We start from the raw sequence: 21,907 nt of genomic DNA, 5'->3' as shown, positions 1-21,907 counted from the left end.
CAGTAATTTTGGAGTGACCTCAGAGATCATTCCTAAATCTTCGAGTGATCCCTGAGGTCACTCTAAAATGATTGAAAATGAACATTTTCACTCCAAATTCACTCCAGTTTCACTCTTAATTCACTTTGTTATTCACTCCTTCAAGAGCGAACATTTTCACTCGATTTTTTGAAGAGAGTAGGGAGGGAGATGAGGGGGGAGGAGAGGGAGACAGACAAATAAATAGACAAAGATTGAGAGACAGGGGAAAATGTACTTAGTTCGAATTAAAAAAAAAAATGATCTAGTAGAGAGACGAGTGGAATAAGCCAGTTCGGGGTTCCACTTTGAGCATGAGCAGAAAAAGGTCATCAGTACCGGCAGAGCATGTTGGTTTTTTATTCACTGAGATAAGCATCTGTGATGTAATGATTATTCAAGTGATCATTATGAGTGGTGCTTGCTAGTACATCCACCTGACAGCAAATGCGGTATTTGACAATATCAATAGAAAAAGATTGTTAATACATTCAATGCGAAATAATGAAATGGACGCTTTCCAAAGTGCTAATTGATGGATCATTCTGGTCACCTGGTCTACGCAAGTTCATTCTTTCTTTGAACATGACTGATGAATTCCATAAATTGTTACGTCGGGTAAGCTGAAATACCTTCTCTCGCTTGAAAACTCGTGGAGTGCCTAATCAACTGAGAAAGAAAAAAGGTCATTTGTACCGATGTGCCCATGAGCTAACCCCGAACTGGCTTATTGGTCATCGGTGAATCTAGGCAGCAATCAACAGCAGATGGCGCGCTTTCGTGTTTCACAAGTGTACTATATACTATCTAGTATGTATAATCTGTATTATTTATACCGCATTATACGGCACTGCTCCTTCAAATTACGTGTAGGGTCCCTTTATAAAGGGACTCTACTCAAAATTAGAGTCCATTTATATATGGAAGATGTTTACCTCCCATCAGATCCCTCAGATTCACATTAGAGTACCTACCTACCTATCTACTTCACATAGCAATCTTATTGTATTAGCATAGAGATACAATGGGATTAAACAAAATATAGGGCCTATACACATCGGTGACGGCATTTTGTAACAATCAACCCCATAATGTACCTTTTGACCAGTCTAGCACGTCCAGAAAGCGATAGCACAGGTATAGGCCCACCGAGTGTAGATGCCCGAGCAATAAATGATGTGTATTATATGTTTTATAAAATGATAAGATGATAAAGCAGATCCTTGTCATCAATCACCGTCATCGCTTTCAAACAAAATGGTCACAATCTCGACGTGAAAGTGTTAAAACTCATAAAAGTTATGAAGCAAATCCTATCATCAAAATTTAATGGTTGGTTGAGAACGTATACACGTGACCACCCGCAGGTATTTATTTGCCTAACACGTAATTTTGCTTATGACCGGTCTTTAATAAAGTATAATGACCGAAATATTATCACTTCACGACGCGATGGTGACCGAGAGAGATTTCATTGCTCTAGCTCTATCGAGGAGCTTCATTGGTTTTGTATTACTGGCGAAGATGGCTGCCGCGGGATTTAAAACGCCTTCATCTAAAATTCTTTCGACAACAAGGATCTCTTTAATCATTATTAAATATGTCACGAGTCCAACATCCACGAGTCACTGACAGACCACGAGTTATACAGCTTACGAGTTGATTTATACAACCCACGAGCTCTATACGGTATACGTGGGCAAATAATGAGGTCCATTAGTCCGACACTAGGCAAATAAGTCCCACGAGTCCGACTCTAATAGGCACAAAAAGGCCTATGAGTCCGTTACCAGGCAAAAAAGGCCCACGAGTCCGACACCGTGTCCAGCCCCCCCCCCCCCCAAAAAAAAGGGGGGGGGCCTGTGAGACCGACATTAGGCCTTAGATATACGCCTCTTCTTCTTTTTTTCTTTTTTCTTTTTTTTTTTTTTTGCCTATCAGTGTCGGACTCCGTGGACCTTGTTTGCCTAATAGTGTCAGACTCATGGGCCCTTTTGCCTATAGTTTCGGACTCGTGGTCCTTGTTTGTCTATATACATTCGACGCATGGACTGTCCTATGGCTCGTGGATTGTACTATGTGACTGATGGATTTTTTTTTTCCAACGTCGAGCTCGTGGGCCGTATGACTCGTGGGTGTTGGTCTGGTGTGACGGTGTGATGATCCCGTGTTACAGGTCTACTTAATCACGTGACATGCCGTAAGCAAAGCAGAGGAGCCTCCAAGTTGAAAGACCGTTTCTGTAATTTATTACAATTATGTTTCTTTTTCTATCAGCCTGTAGAGTAACGAAGCATATACCTGCTCCCTCCCATCATGGACCTATTACCGTACATGGTTGGTGCTAGGTAGGGCAAGCCTCCGGCAAGCTTTGTGGTTGTCAAGGGCAATTTTTATGAAAAAAAAAACACAAACAAACATGCATTAAATCTAAATACATTACAGAACTGCCGGGTCTATAGGCAAAATAAATGCCTTGTCACGTGCTTAGCCTATGTACTCTCTCATGATATTAAACATGCAATCAAGGATCTGTTTCATTATAGCCTACCTACATAATAAGGTAGTCTCTTTGACCTTTCATTCATCATAGTCAATAAAGAAACGATCTAAAAATCCCTTAAAGGGTGTGTACAGTTCTGGTCGAGGTGAGGATTTAGCTTTTAACGTTTTGCGAGATATTCAGAAACCACTCAAAAAAACACACAAAAAAAACAAGGTGAAACAAAGAGGTCGTAATAAAGTTGTGGCATGTCGCCTTTTATTATTAAAACTTTTTTGGATATCTCAGCCATTTGAAAACCAATTTTCATCAAATAAATGTTGAATCCTTCTTAAAATTACATGCTCTTTCATATTTCATAAAAGGCTTTTCATTATCTCACTTATGATAGGAATGTTCAAAACATGACCCCCGCACCTCAACCAGTGCTGTACAATACCTTTAAATCACTCGAGTGGACTCAAACTGATAAGAGTGATGGACGTATTGACCCTTATCATACAGTTTACCGATAGAGGATCCGTCTAAGCGGGAAAGCAGGATAGCACGGACATACGTTTACCGAAAGATCGGTCTGTCTGGTCGTCGGGGATATTATTCCGCGGAGACTGCGTCTGGCTTCACGGAATCCCCTACGGAGGAGAGCGATAACGTCAACAACAACAACAACAAAAACAACAACAAATTAAATAAAAGACTCCTCCGGACAGACGGATCTTTACTGTCTAACATTGAACAGCGTATAGGACATACGCAAACACGATTCACAGCGAGGCGTTCGAGAAGAAAAGACAAACTGACAAGCAATATTATACGCCGTTTTCGAAATGTATTCAAATCTATAGGCCCTATTATACTGTTTCATTCCCGGGAACATGACAGACGAACTATTCCATTAAGCTGCTCTTCTTAATGAAATTAAATTGCTGGGATCCGGTTTGCATATACTTGTTGCTATGTCACACAAACCTCGATCGGACAAGCTCTCAAGTTGTCAAGAACACGCAGCCTTCGTATAAAATGTGAAAATTCAAATATTTGAGAATGTTATGAAAAAAATCTATCCTACATCAGTTCAACGTGCATTTTGCCCATGAAAAACGTCTGTATATCTATATCAAAACGTATATTTTGCCCATCATGGAAAAAAAAAGTTTCGAGGAACGATGTGAGCTCGGAGGTTTTTTTTTTTTTTTGGGGGGGGGGAGGGAGCAGCCAGTGTAGGTCCTCGTGTTAAAAAAAAAAGATAATAATAATACAATAAACAACGGTCTGAAGTTGCATGTTAGGCAAAAGTGTGTCTTCGGTTGTCTAGACACTCATTTCCTCCACAAAAAAACAAAAACAAAAACAAAAAATGAGGGTCTTGATATTATCTTTTTCTTCCTCAGTCGAGCATGTACACGTGTTGATGCTGATGACTGTGAGCATGTACTTTTTTTTTTAAATTCAATTCTATCAAAATTATTAAAAAACAGACTCAGCAATTTTGACTATAGAATGCAAATGTTCACACACACACACACACACACACACACACACTAAAACAATAAAATGCTTTCGAGTGTTGGGCTCTACAGTCGTGACAGTGTGTATAAAAAAGGGTAATCAAACATTGGAGGGCTACTATTTTGTAATTGTCCGCTATATGGAGAGCGCCATGATAGTTATGAGGAAAGGATAACTCTTCCTCTTTCCAATGATACCTAATTGTGTTGACAAATGTTATGCATGACTGAGCACATGAACAACCATGACAACCATGACAAATCGCGCTTTTTCCAAGTTTGCGTGTTATTGTGATGGAACAATGCATATGTCTCAGGGCCGGCGCAGTGTTTTCAAAAGTGTGAGGGCCCACTTCCGGGTTTCATGAGCTAACAAGCAAAAAAAAAAAAAAAAAGGGGGGGGGGGGTCCACAGCTCATCTCTCCCCGTCCACTTCCGGGTTTCTTCAGCTGACAAGCAAAAAAAAAAAGGGGGGGGGGTTCTCAGCTCATTCTCTCCCCTCCCATACTTCCGGGTTGAAAAGTGGGGGCCCAAAGTGATGACACATTATGTATTCCTTTGTATGGTGCACAAAAAGTGTGGGGACCCGAGCCCCCACGGCCCCCACGGCTGCGCCGGCCCTGTGTCTTACTGCATGGATGAGATCTGTCAATGAACGTTGCCAAATCATTACGCCAGCCTGCACGACTGCAGGTTCGTGTAGGGTTTCTTCTAACTTTTTTATGCTTCATAACCTTCAACATAGCCATGTTGTCGTAACTTGGTCCTTCCCATAAAGGCTAAACCATTATCCATTTTCTCTCTTCATATTCAAAACATGGTTTGTCGCTGCTAGCTATCATGTGTTGAACAGATATAAAATGGACTGTGTACGTGGGTTGGCCTCTGTTGGATCATGACCAAGTTATCGGACAGGTGGCCTTGTTGAAGGTTATGAACCATAAAATGTTAAACCCTAAACACAAGCCCTAAACATAAACCTGAATTCGTAAAGGCTGGCCTATCTGACCATCGCTTTCATTGACAGATCTCATCCATGCAGTGAGACATGCATTGTTCCTTCACAATGACACGCAAACTTGGAAAAAGTGCAACTACACTTTGTCATTGTGTTCTTTAAAGTTTAAAGTTCATGTGCTCAGTCATGCATGACGTTTGTCAACATAATTAGGTACCAATGGAAAGAAGAAGAGTTCGTCTTTCCAAACAACCAACATTGTACTCTCTACTACCTATAGTTGACAATTATGAAATAGTAGCCCTCCAAAGTTGGATTACTTTTATATATAATTATATATATATAATTAGTCGGGGGCCTACTTGATGGGAATCGTGTGAAATATATCATGACGAAAGGAAACGTCTCTATCGCCTTTTAATTGACTACACCTATATAACACGTTTGTTTTTCAAATACTAGGTAGGCCTAAAAGCTGTGGATGGTCCTCATCCAGACATTGCGCTGTTTACCCACCACACTTCAGAAGAATCAATACACTATTCAGTAGTTTGCCACTGTACCGTCAGTTTATTTATCAACTTGTGACATGCTGACATGAACATGCATTTTTTTTTTCGCATGGATGACGTATCATCATCATCATCAGTTGTCATCTTCTCGATGTCAAATTGAAATGGCAAAATGAACCATCCCAGAGGTCTGATTACGTAATGATGGTGCAAACTTGTAACCGTGTCAGACCTACCGACACTCGGCCACCTTGGTTTTGGCTTCGCCCCTAGCCTGGCCTCATAAGCACAACCCACTTCCGCACTGTACTGCACTGGTGGCTATTACCATCCCGGAGCCAATGCAATCTGAACGAACACATACGTAGCCTACACGTACACGTCGGGTGGTGGTGATTGGTGATACTGCAGCGGGTGACAACATCAACAGCAGAGGTAGTAAGCAAAGTACATGTAGTGGTGTTTCATTCGGCATTTGGTCATCAACGTTTAATTCTGGTGCATCGCGATCTGTCAGAAGGTGCCATGTCCGACAAAAAGGGTTTGTTTGTGTTCCATCTCACCTTTCTAGCTGTAGGGCCTAGACAGAAAGATCCGTCTGTCCGGAGGACTCTTTTATATTTTGCCATTTAACACTGTCCTCCGTCGGAGGGGATTGAAGCCAGACGCAGTCTCCGCGGAACATTCCCCGACGGACAGATACAGACCGATCTTTCGGTCAAGACAAGCTGGTGCATGGTGTAGGGGTCTAGATATCTAACGTTAGTGCTAACGTTAAGTAGTAAATTTTAGTATTCTAACATGGTCGTAATTAAGTCTGTAATTAACTTCGTGATTAAGTCGTGAAGTTAATAGGCCCTTAATCATGGGCAAAATCGGTATTCTGAAGACGTAAGGTATGATTAAGTCCCCTGTAAATTTAGGTTCCTCCCATCTAATTGAATATTCCATCCAATCAGACGCGTTGTTAGAAGCCAAAATGTTGATTACACGCGCAAATATGCCCTCAATGCGCGCTCCGCCATGCCCCCTGTAATTACAACCCAAGAGCTCCGTGCGCACACTCCGGTATTTGATTACAACCCCTCACCTACGCACGAGAAGATCTCATCCTCTTTGCTCACAGAAAATGACAAAATTCCTCGAAGATCGGCTATAGGATACTTCTTTTTTTTCTCTGAATTCTACGGATACCATTATAACAAGATTCAACCGCTCCTCGGTTACTGAAGACGGTAAGCATCATTGTGGCAGAGAAAACACGATGTGAAATACGTGATATCGGAGTAGAAAATGACACTCTTTGGTATATCATTAAGTTTTCCATTAACTTTCATACTTAATTACACCCTCAGAATACTGATTCGTAATTAACTCAGTGATTAAGTCCTCTCAGAGGTGCACGCGCATTAATACGCGCAAAACGCGTAAGTCTTTCCCGCCAAAACGCTTGTTGCTATGGTAGTTAATATACCCCCTATTTAATCATGCTCTCAGAATACCAATTCGGTAATTAAGTGCTAAGCACTCAGAATACGGCCCCTGGGTGTATTATCGCTGGCAGACTGATACTCGGTAAGGGTAGGGCAGTAGGGTAGGACTGGCCTGGCTAGCTAGACCCGTCTGTTTTCGGTCGTTCCCTCGGTCGGCTTTTCTAGCCCCAGCGCCCAGGATCCGCCCTGCCCCTGGCCCTGAGCCTGATGAGGTGCTTTCCTATCATCAGTATTACCGTTAGTGCACCAGTTTTCAACAGGACCCAGATTTAGACACCCAGCAGATAATTCTTATAAAATTTTATACTCAATACAAACATCTGACTTCAGCAATCAACCAAGTTATCAATCACATTTCTCAACGTTTCTAGTCTTATATAAACACCGTTTGTCACTTGTCATCATAATCTGACGGTAGGAGAAAAGCAACACAGTGTCAGCAGAAATGTTAATGTCAGCCATTTTTAGGGGTTCAAAACAATATGACGCATTCTGTATACATCGCCGTAAAATTAAATCTTTTAATTAAATCGGTTATCTTGCTTTAGTATCAGTTTGTTTGCCAAATCTTGATGTTTAATTTCATAATCGTCTTTAGTAATTTCACGGCTGAATTCGTGATAAATGAGCAAACTTGTAGAAAGAGTTGGCTTTGAGAATGTGGCACCAGATTTCGACATTCCCATATCAAGACACGTTATAGAGGAAACAACAAGTTCTTGCGCCGGTATGATTGCTAGTTTGCGTCCGCAATGCAGTGTACGCGTACTGTACGCGCCATGTGATTTCTGTGTGATGCGCGCTGTGATTGTGTCAAAAAATGATGCTGGGTATCGAAATCTGATGCCAGCGACGGCGTGACGGAAATCGCTTAAAAATTGAACACGAGTGCATTCAAATAGGAATTCGTTTAAGGCATATTATTATTGGCCTTTGTAGCTCAACTTCATATCGAAATTCGGAGGTAAAACGGTGCAGTATTGATGGTAAACAAGGAAATGTGCTAAAGTGTCGAAAACCGGTACCCTTTCTGTACATCACTTCGTTATCACTAAACTTGGGCTTCTAACATTTCACAGGTATGCAAATGCAGGGCTGAAAGTCGTCGTTTTTTCTTTCTTTCTTTCTTTCTTTTTTTGGGGGGGGGGGGCGGCTTTTTTCGGTCGGTTACTCCCCCCCCCCCCCCCCAACATTCCGCTGATGAATACCCTTTGCTCTGTGGTTTGCTGCATGGCCAGGAAAGCTCACGATCATGTGCTAATTTAAGACCCTATTACGAATCGTCCGTAACATTCCCTTCCCGCCTCCCTTCATGTTTGTGTAAATTCATTGAAGCATGATGGCCATTGTTATCTGCCAAGTTGGGCAGGCGTCGGGAGAGCTAACTGGTTCCTTATTTTACTATCCATATATGGGTAAAATGGAAGCATATTTTCAAATGAAGTTTTCTCGAGCAGGCATAGATCTCTTTTACGCATGAGATGTCATATGAAAGGAAAAAGGATGTCATATGAAAGGAAAAAGAATGGGTATTAAGTCTATATCTTTTTTTTTTTTTTTGGCAAAAGATTGCCGAAAAAGCCTGAAAAACTTATTCAAAGTTGCCATTTGCTTGTGCAAATAAAAATTTAGTAGCATTACTGTCTATTGTTCTAACTCAGTCATGCATACATTATGAACCATGAGTTGTGCATCAATGAAAGAAGAGAAGTTTATCTTTCCATTCATGCATATTATTCTCATAAAGCAAATATATGATTATGATCGCAAAGAATTGCAATGAAACTCGGTTTCGTTTTTTCTGGGACACGCTGTATAGAGTTTGCATCGTTCTAGCCTATACATGCAACACACTATGACTGAGTAACAACCTTTACTGAACAACCAAGTTGCTAGGTTGCTCACTCACCACTGTGCCTGTTCATCAAAACTTTCAAAGGCAGACCAACCATAGGCCTACTTGTAGTTTGGAGCTTTACACTTGCCAAGGGACAATCCAGAATAGCAACAGTCCCCTTTGGAACGGATTGCTCAGTTACTTCACTTCCTTCTGGACGAAGGGAGGTCCAAAACGGAGGACGTTTCCCCCAACTACCCTGCCATAGTTGTTAGCTTCTTCACTGTCCTGCACGCACATAGCTAGCTACAGCTATAGCTAGCCAAGCAAGTGCTAAAGTGTGTAAGCCTATTTAGTTAGGATCTGAGAACGGTACAGAGAAGCGTATTACCGTATCCAAAGAGGTTCTATATAGAGTAAGCGCTCACCATTCAGTGCGTACAAATGAAAGTGGCGCGCGCACATGAAAGAGATCGACTACCAGAAGCCTGAACCGGGAAGTGCCTATAGTAATACACGTAAAGTACAGCTTCGAAGATGGGGTTGGGTTGGAAAAATCATTCTAATTTTAAGGAAAATCAATATTTGTCCATATATTGCCTCCGGATTTTATAAGAGAGATACATTCTCAACACAGTATTTGTGTTTTGATGAAAAAAGGACTTGCTCTAATGTGTCAAATATGTGCCTTAACATGAAGCCAAAATTGCCAAATGGGCATTCATGCATTCATACTACATATAAAGATTGCAGAAAGGTACCGTTAGTGCACCAGTTTTCAACAGGACCCAGATTTCGACACCCAGCAGATAATTCTTATAAAATTTTAAACTCAATACAAACGTCTGACTTCAGCAATCAACCAAGTTATCAATCACATTTCTAGTCTTATATAAACACCATTTGTCACTTGTCATCATAATCCGACGGTAGAATATTTAGGAGAAAAGCGGCACAGTGTCAGCAGAAATGTTAATGTCAGCCATTTTTAGGGGTTCAAAACAACATGACGCATTTTGTATACATCGCCGTAAAATTAAATTCACCCGTGCCGGTTATCTTGCTTTAGTATCAGTTTGTTTGCCAAATCTTGATGTTTGATTTCATAATCGTCTTTAGTAATTTCATGGCTGAATTCGTGATAAATGAGCAAACTTGTAGAAAGAGTTGGCTTTGAGAATGTGGCACCAGATTTCGACATTCCCATATCAAGACACGTTATAGAGGAAACAACAAGCTCTTGCGCCGGTATGATTGCTAGTTTGCGTCCACAATGCAGTGTACGCGTACTGCACGCGCCATGTGATTTCTGTGTGATGCGCGCTGTGATTGTGTCGAAATATGATGCTGGGTATCGAAATCTGATGCCAGCGACGGCGTGACGGAAATCGCTTAAAAATTGAACGCGAGTGCATTCAAATGGGAATTCGTTTAAGGCATATTATTATTGGCCTTTGTAGCTCAACTTCATATCGAAATTCCGAAGTAAAACGGTGCAGTATTGATGGTAAACAAGGAAATGTACTAAAGTGTCGAAAACCGGTACCCTTACTTTACTATTAGATCTAAAATTTCTAAAGACCAACATAACAGTAATAACACAGCAGGGCCCAGGGTCATGAGGGTGGAATGCAGAGCAGGACATGCTAACGGTCTGATTAAATTTTCCTTTGGTTCAGGCTTGTTTGTCAATCAGAACAAAAATAAACAAAGAGGTGGCATTGGGCTTAACCGAAAGATCGGTCTGTATCTGGTCGCCGGGGCACGGGGATAATATTATGTTTTGCGGAGAATGCGTCTGGATCCTGGGAATCCCTGGACCGACAAGTATGTCTAATTCCGCGAAAAACTTCTCATTTATAATAATGACATTTGCTGGGTCAGTTTTTAGAAGCGAAAAACTGACCCAGCAAATGTCATTATTATAAATGAGAAGTTTTTCACGGAATTAGACATACTTGTTGGTCAACTAAGGGAATCCCGTGAGCTCCTATACACGTATGGGACTCGATTTTGTTTTTCTACGGAGGAGAGTGGATAAAGTAAATTTAAAAGAATGATAAAAGACTCCTCCGGACATACAAATTTTTCTGTCTAGCATTGGGCATAATATCTTTGGTGGCTTCTGCAGCTATAGATTTTTTCTAGGCTAGGGTCTGACATAACATGTTAGGGTCTACTCTAGACACTACGAGGGGAGAGTAATGTTATGTATGGCCCAACATCTAGACAGTGTATTGTTAATAAGTTTAAATGTTTAATTGTTTAGTGGAAAAATGAGCACAAAAACTAGAAATGTCGCTATGGCGACTGATGCCTCCGCCATAATGCATGATTCTCCCAATAGGTGTATAGTACAAAGTCTTCACAATGTGTGATGATAGTTTCACATAACTGGCAAAATATTGAAATGACAGGTTTGTCAGAAATATCTTGAATGTTCACTTTCCTTGAGCTGGGTTCGCTATAATTGTCTAAGACCCCGTTTACAGTGCGGGGCCGAGCCGCGGCCGAGCCCGGCCTCAATTGCGCGGCCGAGCCTCGCAATTTTGTCCGTTTACACTGCTGGGCTCGGCCGCGCTTTCGATTCAAACCTTTCATTATTTGGTCGTAGTGGCGCCCTGCTTGTAAACTAACGCAATTTGGTATTGTCTGGTTTTCAGACCCTTTGCCAACTGAATTCCGTGGCGACGAAGTCGCCGTTCGGGCAAAGGCCTTTGCCGAAGGAAAAAAATCCTTTGCAGGACAAAACCACCTTAAACTATACTAGTTTTCGACGTTGAGAGGGTTAATATCCTGAACAGCGAAAGATACAGGCAGAGGGTTTGGAAGCCAGACTAAAACTGGCCGCGCAATTGGCCGCGCATTTGGCCCAGTTTGCGTTTACACCAAGAAAAGGCTGGGCTCGGCCGCGGCTCGGCCGCGGCTGAGCCGCGGCCGAGACCACCTCCAGAGCGAGGCCAAATGCGAGGCCAATTTTGGCCTCGCATTTGGCCTTTTGCGCGTTTACACTGAAGCGGGGCTGGACTCGGCCGCGGCCGAGCCTCGCACTGTAAACGGGGTCATGAGTGCAGGTACACATACTTGGGGAATTGAGAATTTTTACTTGACTTCTGACTGACCCTTTTATAAGTTTATGCACTGAGTAATTTCCAAGGTACATGTATGAAGAAAGAGTGTAACTACAGTACAATTTTTTTTTTTTTTTTTTTTTTTTGGGGGGGGGGCATTGAAACCTAGACTTTGACCCTTAACCTTTGACTTTCTGGCTTGAAATTTCCCAGAGAATCTCCATTAGGTAATGCATGTATATGAAGAGTTTGTTCGCAAAAACCGATAAGTCCATATTTGCCAAATGGAGATATTCGCGATTAAAGGTCCAGAAAAATAAAGAGAATAATGAGAAAATGTTTGCTTCTTTTGACCATAACTTCAAAAATGTACCTTTATATGTAGTGACCAATATATCATTTAGAAGGTATTATTTTGTACTTTATAACAGAGACCGTACTTCAAAATCTTCAAAAATGGACTTATCAGTTTTTGCGAACAAACACTTCATATATTAAGTCTTAAAACTGATAATGCAAGCATTGTATATACTAGTATGAGGGAAATAGTCAAATTTTGAGGAGTTGACCTTGACCTTTGACTATTGACCCATGACCCCTAAATTCCGTAGATAATCCCTGCCAGTCAGTACATGCGTATGTACCAAGTTCCATGTTCGAGATGCATTGAACTATTTGCCAGAAAAGTGATATTGCAACATTTTCACCTAACCTTTGACCTTTTGACCTTTGACCTTATGACATGAAACTCTCTCTGAAGAATCTTTACGCAGTAGTACATGTCTACACTAAGTTTCAAGAAAATACCTTCGGACATTGCATAGATATGGGGGAAATAGCAACATTTTTAGCATTTGACCTTGACCATTTGACCTTTGACCTCTTGCCAATGTCATTAAAATCTACTCAAGTAATTGCCCCATCATACATCATCCTTGGACCAAGTTTGGTGAAAGCAGCTTCATCCAGTTTTGAGTTATCATGTAAACAGATAAATTTTAGGATTTGACCTTGATCTTTGACCTTTGACCTCTGTCCGATTTCACTGAAAATTTAATCAAGTAATGGTCCTATCATACATCATCCTCCGACAAGTTTGATGAAATTTGCTCGATCCAGTCTTGAGTTATCGCGTAAACGTATTCAATTTCATGATTTGACCTTGACCTTTGACGTTTGGCCGATTTCACCCAAAATCTAATCCAGTTATTTCCCCATCATACTTTATACTTGACCAAGTTTGGTAAAATTCCAGTCAATATTACTCAAGTTATCGCGTAAACGAAAGCGGACGGACGTACGGACGGACGGAAAACCCGAAAACATAATGCCTCCGGCACCACTTCGTGGCGGAGGCATAAAAACATGTTCATTATGAAAACGTATAAAGCCATTATTTCGATGAATTCTAACCTCCTGTTCTATATCTTGTCACTGCTTTTACTATATCTTTTACATTGTATACCGAGCCGCGAGTTTACACTCTTTGCAAAAATACCGCACCCTAGTATTAGGAAATAGCTTGAGTATAGTCCCTATCCTACGTGAAAGATGACATAGATTTCTTTACTTAGTGAGAAATGTTTGAAGCAAAAATGGTTTCTTTCTTCACCAATCGTTGCGCTGAAATATTGTTGGCAATTAATTCTCATAAGGTGTATACAGAAATTCAAACTCTAAAACTATTGCAATTGGGAATGTTAATAGTATGCGCCAATGCTTCTTTGATCCCTATTAAATTTATTTGTTGATAGGGAGAAGAAAAGAAAAGAAGAGAGAATGAAAAAAAAAAAATCTCCCTTCATGGGTGGGAAGCCTTGAGGGTGACAATAGGAAGGGAAGATCCCGCTTTATTCCACAACGGATGTCCAAAGTTGAGGTGTGTGGGAAGTACAAACACTCCCGCTCCAAAAGCAGACAAACACATATTTTCTATTCTCTCCTTTATGCCTTGTTGATGTCTGAAAAGCATTTAATTCTTTTTCATCCGTCAGGCGTGCCTTCTGCCTTCGGTATTTGCTATAGAAGTCTTGTACACTGTTCTTCCCTCGTTCGACCTATGTTGTAACTGCCACTGACTTTTGATATTCATATCATGATATGCAAAGTGGTAGAAACTCAACGACCATCATTTTCATTGCATGCATTCCGTGAAGCTACAATGTATTTGGTCTTTGTTCAATAAGAAGTGAACAAAGATCAGTGTAAAAAAAAAATGCTAATAAAGCCGGATATTATATTCTTTTTTATTCCCTGATTCATTCCCTTGTTCGGTTTTTTGTTTTTTGTTTTTGTTTTTGTTTTGGTGCATTCTTTTTCATTTAACTTGTTTCGCAGAACACAACGAAGCTCAACTCCAAACACGCATAAAGTAACACCACGCACACACACGCACACACACACACACACGCACACACATACACACACAGATACACACACACACACACAAACAAACACACACAAACTTGTATCGGCATTCAAGCCGATGACTTGGGAAAAAAATCTATTGAATTACCTCACAACTTCCATTGACGGAATAAACCGCGTTGATTGTTGACAACTGATGACCTATTGAATTCCAAGTGGTGACGGTTTGTTCTCTTTGTTTTATAGAGGTCACCAGTTAGAATACCAATACATGTACACACACACACACACACAGACACATGTTCAAAGCCTGGTGGTAGTGTCGCTGCCCAGAAAGCAGTAGATGAGAGATTCAAGTCCCACTGGTTCCTTTTTTCCGACAGGTTTGTTAATTTTAAATACACCAGATCAACAGTTGCAATCTTTACAAATTCAATTTGTAGAGGGAGACAAACTGAAAAAACTCACACCTTAACCTTCACCCCTCTGAATAATATCCTTCTTTCATTTAACATGTCTTGTCCGAATAACAAAGTCGGAAATTTGAAGCTTGGGTATTTGTTCCAAGTTCATCGTGTCACTACCGGAAACCAGAGACGGCCTGGTTGTAGTGTCGCTGCCCGGAAAACAAAAGATGACAGATTCGAGTCCCACTGGCTCCTTTTCCGACATTTTTGTTAATTTACAGATCAGCAGTATCCATCTTAACAAATTTCATTTGTAGAAGGAGATAGATTGACGAAACTCACACCTGGATTTTTTACAATTATCTCATTAAAAAAAAAAAATCTTCAAAAAAAGTTGGAAACCTGAAGCCCGATCTCAACCGAAACTGTAAGATGTTTGCAAGAATTATCAAAGATATCTCCGTCACATAAAATCATCACGTCAGCAAAATGCCATATGTATTCTTGACAAGCATTAATATCATAAAAACAGAATCTCAAAAAGTACATTATCATTAGTATGCAATGTTTGCTGTCTTTTGAATAGAACATAGAACATAGGTCATTACTCGGGGGCTCGAAATTGAGCAAAAGCCGAAATTGTTCTCACATGAATGTCAGATTCCTGGGTTCCTTTTAGGCATGTTATGAGTGTCCCTCATCTAACAAAAGAACGTGATGTGAAAACTGAAAAAAGGAGCACACGTACTTGTCATGTTTGTTTGTTTGGTTTTTTGTTTTGTTTTGTTTTGTTTTATTCATTTTTTTTTTCTGCCATGAATTCAAGCCTAACCAGATGAGTGCTAAATATTTCAAGTTGCCCGAAATCATGCAGTGCTGATACAATATACAACAGTGCAAATTTCAACTGAAAAAAAACAACAATAATACTAGATTCGGAATTTGTCAACACTGACAAATTAGGTGATCCGATCTGTTGGGAAATCAGTGATTTGAGTCCTGATCCCAATAGGCATGACCATACAGGTTTCATCTGTGTTGAGGGGACATTGGCCATGTGATGTTTGGAGTCTCATTTAGAAAAGGGAGTCAGACCTGCCATCTTTTAACCGAATTCTGTATGCACTAACGAAGATACAGAATGAAGTATATTTGACCTTTGACCCCATTTTGCACACCAAAGATGGCATCTGAGCAAAAAGTGGTTATTGTGTGAAATGATTCTTGTAACATGGTCTTTGTGTGTGCAAAATATGGGAAAGATAGGACAAGTATTCACCAAGATACAGGATGAAACATTTATGACCTTTGACCCTAATTTACATACCCAAGATGGTGTCCGATCAAGTAGTTGTTGTTTTTTGAAATAATGTACGTGACATGAACTAAACATGTGCAAAATATGGGGGTGATAGAGGCTGTTTTTCTTCAGTTATTGCAAAGAAAGTTGCAAAAAGAAAGAAATATCTCAATACATCGAAGATAAGCTTTAATTTCAACCAAGTTTTTTAGCATGTTCCCGACATCGTATGAAAAACAAAAGGCACACTGACGATAGCGCAAAGTCTCAGCTACAGGCCCAAAACCACTATTTCGGCACAATTGGACAAACGCAAAACGCGAAAATTAAAGTTTTTAGAATAGGTTTCATTTTTATACCAATCCATGACACAAATATTCAAGTTTGTAGTTGAAAAATATGAACACACAATCTTGCTTTATTTTTGTGGTGTGATAATTTCTTTCATAGGGCGTAGATTTCATCATGTAACATACGTTACCAATGTCATTCTATTTCAAATGCTTTAAGATTGGTGACTACAGTCTATGATTGAGATAATTATGCGTCAGATGTGAAGTATACCATCGGCTGCCATGTTTGTAAATGCTGCCTGCAGATGGGAAGGATGGCAAATGACCTGTATGCTATACTGAACACAGCATGTCCTATTGTGTTAAATCTTATTTCATGTAATGTTCATTTGTTTTCTCGATAATTTGATGTCAGACTTTCTTCAGAAAATATTTTCAACATTTATCAGTCCCAAATTGCCAGCCAATTCTTGAGTATCATCGATGAAACATGTGAATCTATGTGCGCAAAAATATATTCGTCAGATTCCACGTAACGTATGTTTCACGTTAATGTAACGTAAGTTACAAAGATAATACTACTACATGTGCAACTGATTTTGGTACTTTTTCTTTTTGGTTTTGGTATAATATTCTTACATTAATTTCTCGTCAACTCTCAGTGAACGTATATCATAACAAGATGTCGCAATATCATGGTGATACAATTCTGAAAAATTACAATTGAAATAGTTGTAAAACTGCAAGACTTTATAACATGTCCGCGTATAAACTCTGGAGTAGAACATTAATCCGTTACTGTTGATATTTTGAAGACAATTGGCTTCATACTTATGAATTTATGGCATTAAAATGATAAGAGTTGGGAACATGCTTTCACGTGCTTTCACGGACGAAAATATTGTCATGATGTGCGTGTAATATAAAACGAGTGGTGGGTAACGTAGGTTTCACTTCAATTTTATCATAATGGAAGTTTTTGTATGCTTGACGTCTTGTAACGTGTTATCTTCATACTGATGTCTTGTAACTTGTTATCTTCAGCTGTCACTTCATGCTGTTGAAAGATATGTTTCGAATCCATAACTTTACAGACTCCATAACTTTGCTGTCGAAACAGTTATTATATGCAGGAACAGTTTGAAAATAGCAGTTTCAATACAATAGTATTCACAAAATTTTAACACTTGTATGAAACAAGAAACGGCAGAAACGAGATGGTTACACTATTAAAGTGCTTCATAATGAACAATAACGCCGTATTGCTTGCATTTGAAATTTCTGAACTCGGTAAACAAGAGATAATATGGACAGAAGGAAACAAGAAATGTTCTTTGTTAATTAAATAAATGACCACTTTACTGAGTTGACTATGGCAAATGAGGTCGATGAAATAACGTCAAATTACATAGTTGCATTAGCACAATACTGGGTAGGATGAATGAAATTGTCATTAGTGAAATGATGTACTCGAATGTCCTTGTAATGTATGCATAAGACAGTATAATCCACAACTATAACAAGAATAACAAGTCTTGCATTAATAATTCTTGCCGTATCTGGAAATTGTCTCCTGCATGGAGAAATGTTTTTGAATCTTTCAAAAGAAAAGTGAAAGGACAAGTTGCTATACATGCACAACAAAGGTACTGATAATGATTACAGGCAGGCCCGTAAGTAGGATTTTCATGGGGTGGGGGATGGGGTCAGAGTTAGAAAAAGTCGACTACTTCCAGTTTTAATCACCTGACAGGGAGAAAAATAAAAGCTCCCATGCCATTTTTTCTTTTGTTTAATTTCTTTTACCGGATTTCATCGACTGACAAGCAAGAAAAAAAAAGAAAGAAAAGAAAATTGAAGAAATATAAAGAAAGGCTTCAGCTTTAAATTCTATGCTGCCAGTACAAGCCAAATTTCATGTTTTTTTATTTGTTTATTTGAAACTGGGGAGGAGGATTCTGCGATTCATTTTTTTCTTTTTATTTCCTTTTGTTTATATTTTGACTGCTGGCAAAGGGGCGGGGGACCTCGAACCCCCTCCCCTATAGTTACCCTGGTAGGGTAAATAAAAAAAAAAGATGCGTGACTTTGCTTCTTTTTTTTTTTGTCAACTACGCGACGGGTACATGGTTTTTTTTTTCTTGAATCTTTGCTTAGAGATATGATTTTTCGCCAGTCTGATTGCAGCTTATACGTTCCCTATATATGGGGTTTTAATCGTAGCACTGCTCTTCCCCATTGCAACTGCATTAACTTCAACGAGAAGGAAGAACAAAAAAATGTTGATGTCTTAAACAAATATCTTACTGAAACATACATCACTATAATTATCATGTAGGCCTGATCTATGATGGTATACTCAGTAACAGTTAAAATTACATTTCTTTAATGCACATGTATTTTTGTTACCTTTTCTTCATTTTGAGATCATCAACAATATAACGACACAAATTTGAGTTAATTTTCTCCGTTAAAAATAGTCAGGTAGTAGTAAGTCACCATATTGATTTATGATAACCGAAGATAGATATAATTGAAAAGACTTATTTCCCTATGGAATTCCTTCAACTATACTTCTAGAACAATTAAATGTTATTTTTATCCACGCACATTCTCTAAAATATCCTTTTTCAATGACATGAATTGATGAAACTTACGTTACCAAAACTAGAAACTTACGTTACTATATTAATGCAGGGACCTGATCCAATAGTTTTGAAGTAGAGATCTGCGTAATCCCTAAGTTTATTAGCTATTCATTGAATTTTCTTGAAACAATGTTAAATTCATTGTTTATACCTGGAATATGACATCATTAAAGCCAAGTTGAACATCAACGCCCACCAAACGATTTTTTTCAAAGATACTATGATTATGTCCCCTTTTACTGCATCCTCCTAACAAACAAGAACATACAGCTGTAAATAAATTTGATATGTTTTGACGGAGAAACTCATCAACATCATAACTGCAACAATTAAATTGTCTCAAATTAAATGGGCTTTTCTGTGGATTGTCTGTTATCAACATGACAACATCTTGAAACTTACGTTACCAAAATTTGAAACATACGTTACGTAATAAATTGAGTGATTTATTTCAAAAGAATAAGCCTGTACAGCAAAGCAATAACTGGATTTTTACGGTGGAATCTACTGACTTAATAAAGACACAATAAACAGAAGTAAAGCATGATTCTATGAAAAACAACAACACATTTCCAACAATCAAATCCTTACTCATTTTTTCAACACATCATGTAAAGGTATTTTGCGCGCTGCCAATGCTCAAGATGCCATTGAAAGAAGTTGCTGAGCTATCCCATGACCTCAAATCGACGGCACAGATCCGAGAAATGTACATTTAGGTGGTAATTAATGGTGTAATTAAGCTTTCTGTCATTTGGTGGTAACGTAAGTTACATCACGTATGTTACACTTGTGGATTAAATCGTATTAGTTAGCAACATAATAATGAATCTTTTGCCACCCATGGGTATGAGGACAATCTACTCCATTAGTCTCAACTCTGGAACAATCATTCAGAGCCATGCACCTTCATAGTTTTTACAAACATGGTAACGTATGTTACTTCTCTTAAATCTACCTTTTTAAAATCTATATTTGCGAGATTAGCAGTCGCATGTCTTTTGAAGCTGAGTGATGAAATATCTTTGAACATAAACTTACACCCCTTTTGGTCAGAAAAACAATACAATTGTGTAGTACTCACTGTAATAGCATAACCAAGTTGGCAGTACAAAGATGGTAACGTAAGTTTCAGCGGATCTGGCGACACATTTCCATCAGTTATTTTGTTGATAAAGAATAGTTAGTTTAAAAAGTTGTGTTAGGTTTTCATAGAACCTTAAGCCACTTATCTGAAACCGTGAGTAAGCTTCCTCTTTATGCTCATATTTTCCCACAAAGTTGAGAAAACATTAAAAATCATCGTTGGCGACATGCACTTTTAAGCCTGTTGGCCGAACTTAACCCTCCACCAATGACTTAGTGGTATAATTTCGCCTTCGAAATGATTTCAGTTTTTGTTTATATGTCCCTTGGCATCACATAAAATCACAGGGGCATTTTGAAAGTGCTTTTTATCTCTCCTAGGTGAGTAGGAACATAAGCGACACGATTTTTGACCAATTGCGCCGAAATAGTGGTTTTGGGCCTACAACATATTACAATCTGGGAGAAATTCACCGAAGGGTAAGTGAGCTAGTGCTCGATAAAGACAATCATGTCAACTTTCACATCTAGAAAAATTCCCTCCCATAGAGATAACACGTCATAACGAAGGTACAGAAAAAAAGTACATATGACCTTTGCCCCCACTTTGCACAGACAAGATGGCATCTGAGCAAAAAGTAGTTATTTTGTGAAATGATCCTTGTAACATGGTCTTTACGTGTGCAAAATATGAGAAAGATAAGACATGTATTTACTAAGATACAGGATGAAATATTTATGACCTTTGACCCTAATTTACATACCGAAGATGGTGTCCGATCAAGTAGTTGTTATTTTATGAAATAATGTACGTAACATGAAGTAAACATATGCAAAATATGGGGGTGATAGGGGCTGTCTTTCTTGAGTTATTGCAAAGAAAGTTGCAGAAAGAAAGAAATATCTCAATACATCGAAGATAAGCTTTAATTTCAACCAAATTTTTTGACGTGATGCCGACGTCGTATGAAAAAACGAAGGGCACATAACCGATAGCCCAAAGTCTCAGCTACATCATATTAAAATCTGGGAGAAATTCACCGAAGCATAAGTGAGCTAGTGCTCGACAAAGATAGTCATGCCAATTTTCATTTCCGGAAAAACTGCACTCCCATAGAGTTAACACGTAAACTGGTCAAATTTGACAAGATTACATTCAATCCATTTTTACGAGGTGATGCCGTCACCCAATCAAAATTGTGTCGAACATTTATGAAAGACCATTAAATAAGCTACAACATACTGAAATTTGGGTGAAAATCGGCAAAGGATAAGTGAGATACACTCGAGTGAACGTGAAATTTGATGACGTCATTTAGAAAATTTACTTTTTTTACTTTATTAAGAAATTTGATATCTTTTAATCATTTTTTCAGTATCGACAACCCATGAAATGACATGTACAACTCATCAGCTTTCAAAATATGTAAAGAAAATGGGGGGTCACCGTCCATCCTGAGGAGTAAAATCGGATTTAAAATTGACGGTTTTTTGGCATAGTTGCACTGTATATCGCCATTGACGCGCGCGCGGAATTTCAACTTTGACAGGCCCATATGACGTCATATTGACTCGGATTGACTTGAAACTTGGTAGAAATATTCCTTGACATTTCAGACATCCGATCCATGTGAAAAAACGGGAAATTTCTATTGCATATGAGCTGTGCGTGCGTATATGCACGTGCACGTACGCGTCTGTCCAATTTTTTCAATTTTTCAAAAAATGCTCCAAATGGTCTGAAATGTGTGCAAAAAAAATTTGAGCTCAATTTGAGCATACAAATATTTCAACACGCGCGTATGCGCGCGTCCTAAGCGTAAATCTGAATTTTGAGAATATGAGTGGAATGCGCTTGACTTGAAATATATGTGACGTAAATTTCATTGAGAAATTCCGTTCCATT

The 21,907-nt window shown here is 39.1% G+C and overlaps 1 protein-coding gene across 2 annotated transcripts in view; it reads left to right on the top strand.

Annotated features, from left to right (window-relative positions):
• The first annotated feature begins 5,897 nt into the window (after positions 1–5,897).
• Positions 5,898–21,907, top strand: part of LOC140231832 (NAD-dependent protein deacetylase sirtuin-2-like) — a 36,604-nt gene continuing 20,594 nt past the window's right edge. For both annotated transcript variants that reach the window (XM_072311993.1, XM_072311986.1), the window contains exon 1: positions 5,898–6,040. In XM_072311993.1, the coding sequence (XP_072168094.1) occupies positions 6,025–6,040 (16 nt within the window). In that variant the 5' untranslated portion in view covers positions 5,898–6,024. The remainder of the gene's footprint in view (positions 6,041–21,907) is intronic.

This window comes from Diadema setosum, chromosome 1 (genome assembly GCF_964275005.1).
Source record: "Diadema setosum chromosome 1, eeDiaSeto1, whole genome shotgun sequence".
Taxonomy (NCBI): domain Eukaryota; kingdom Metazoa; phylum Echinodermata; class Echinoidea; order Diadematoida; family Diadematidae; genus Diadema; species Diadema setosum.
This window is presented reverse-complemented; position numbering and strand designations above follow the sequence as displayed.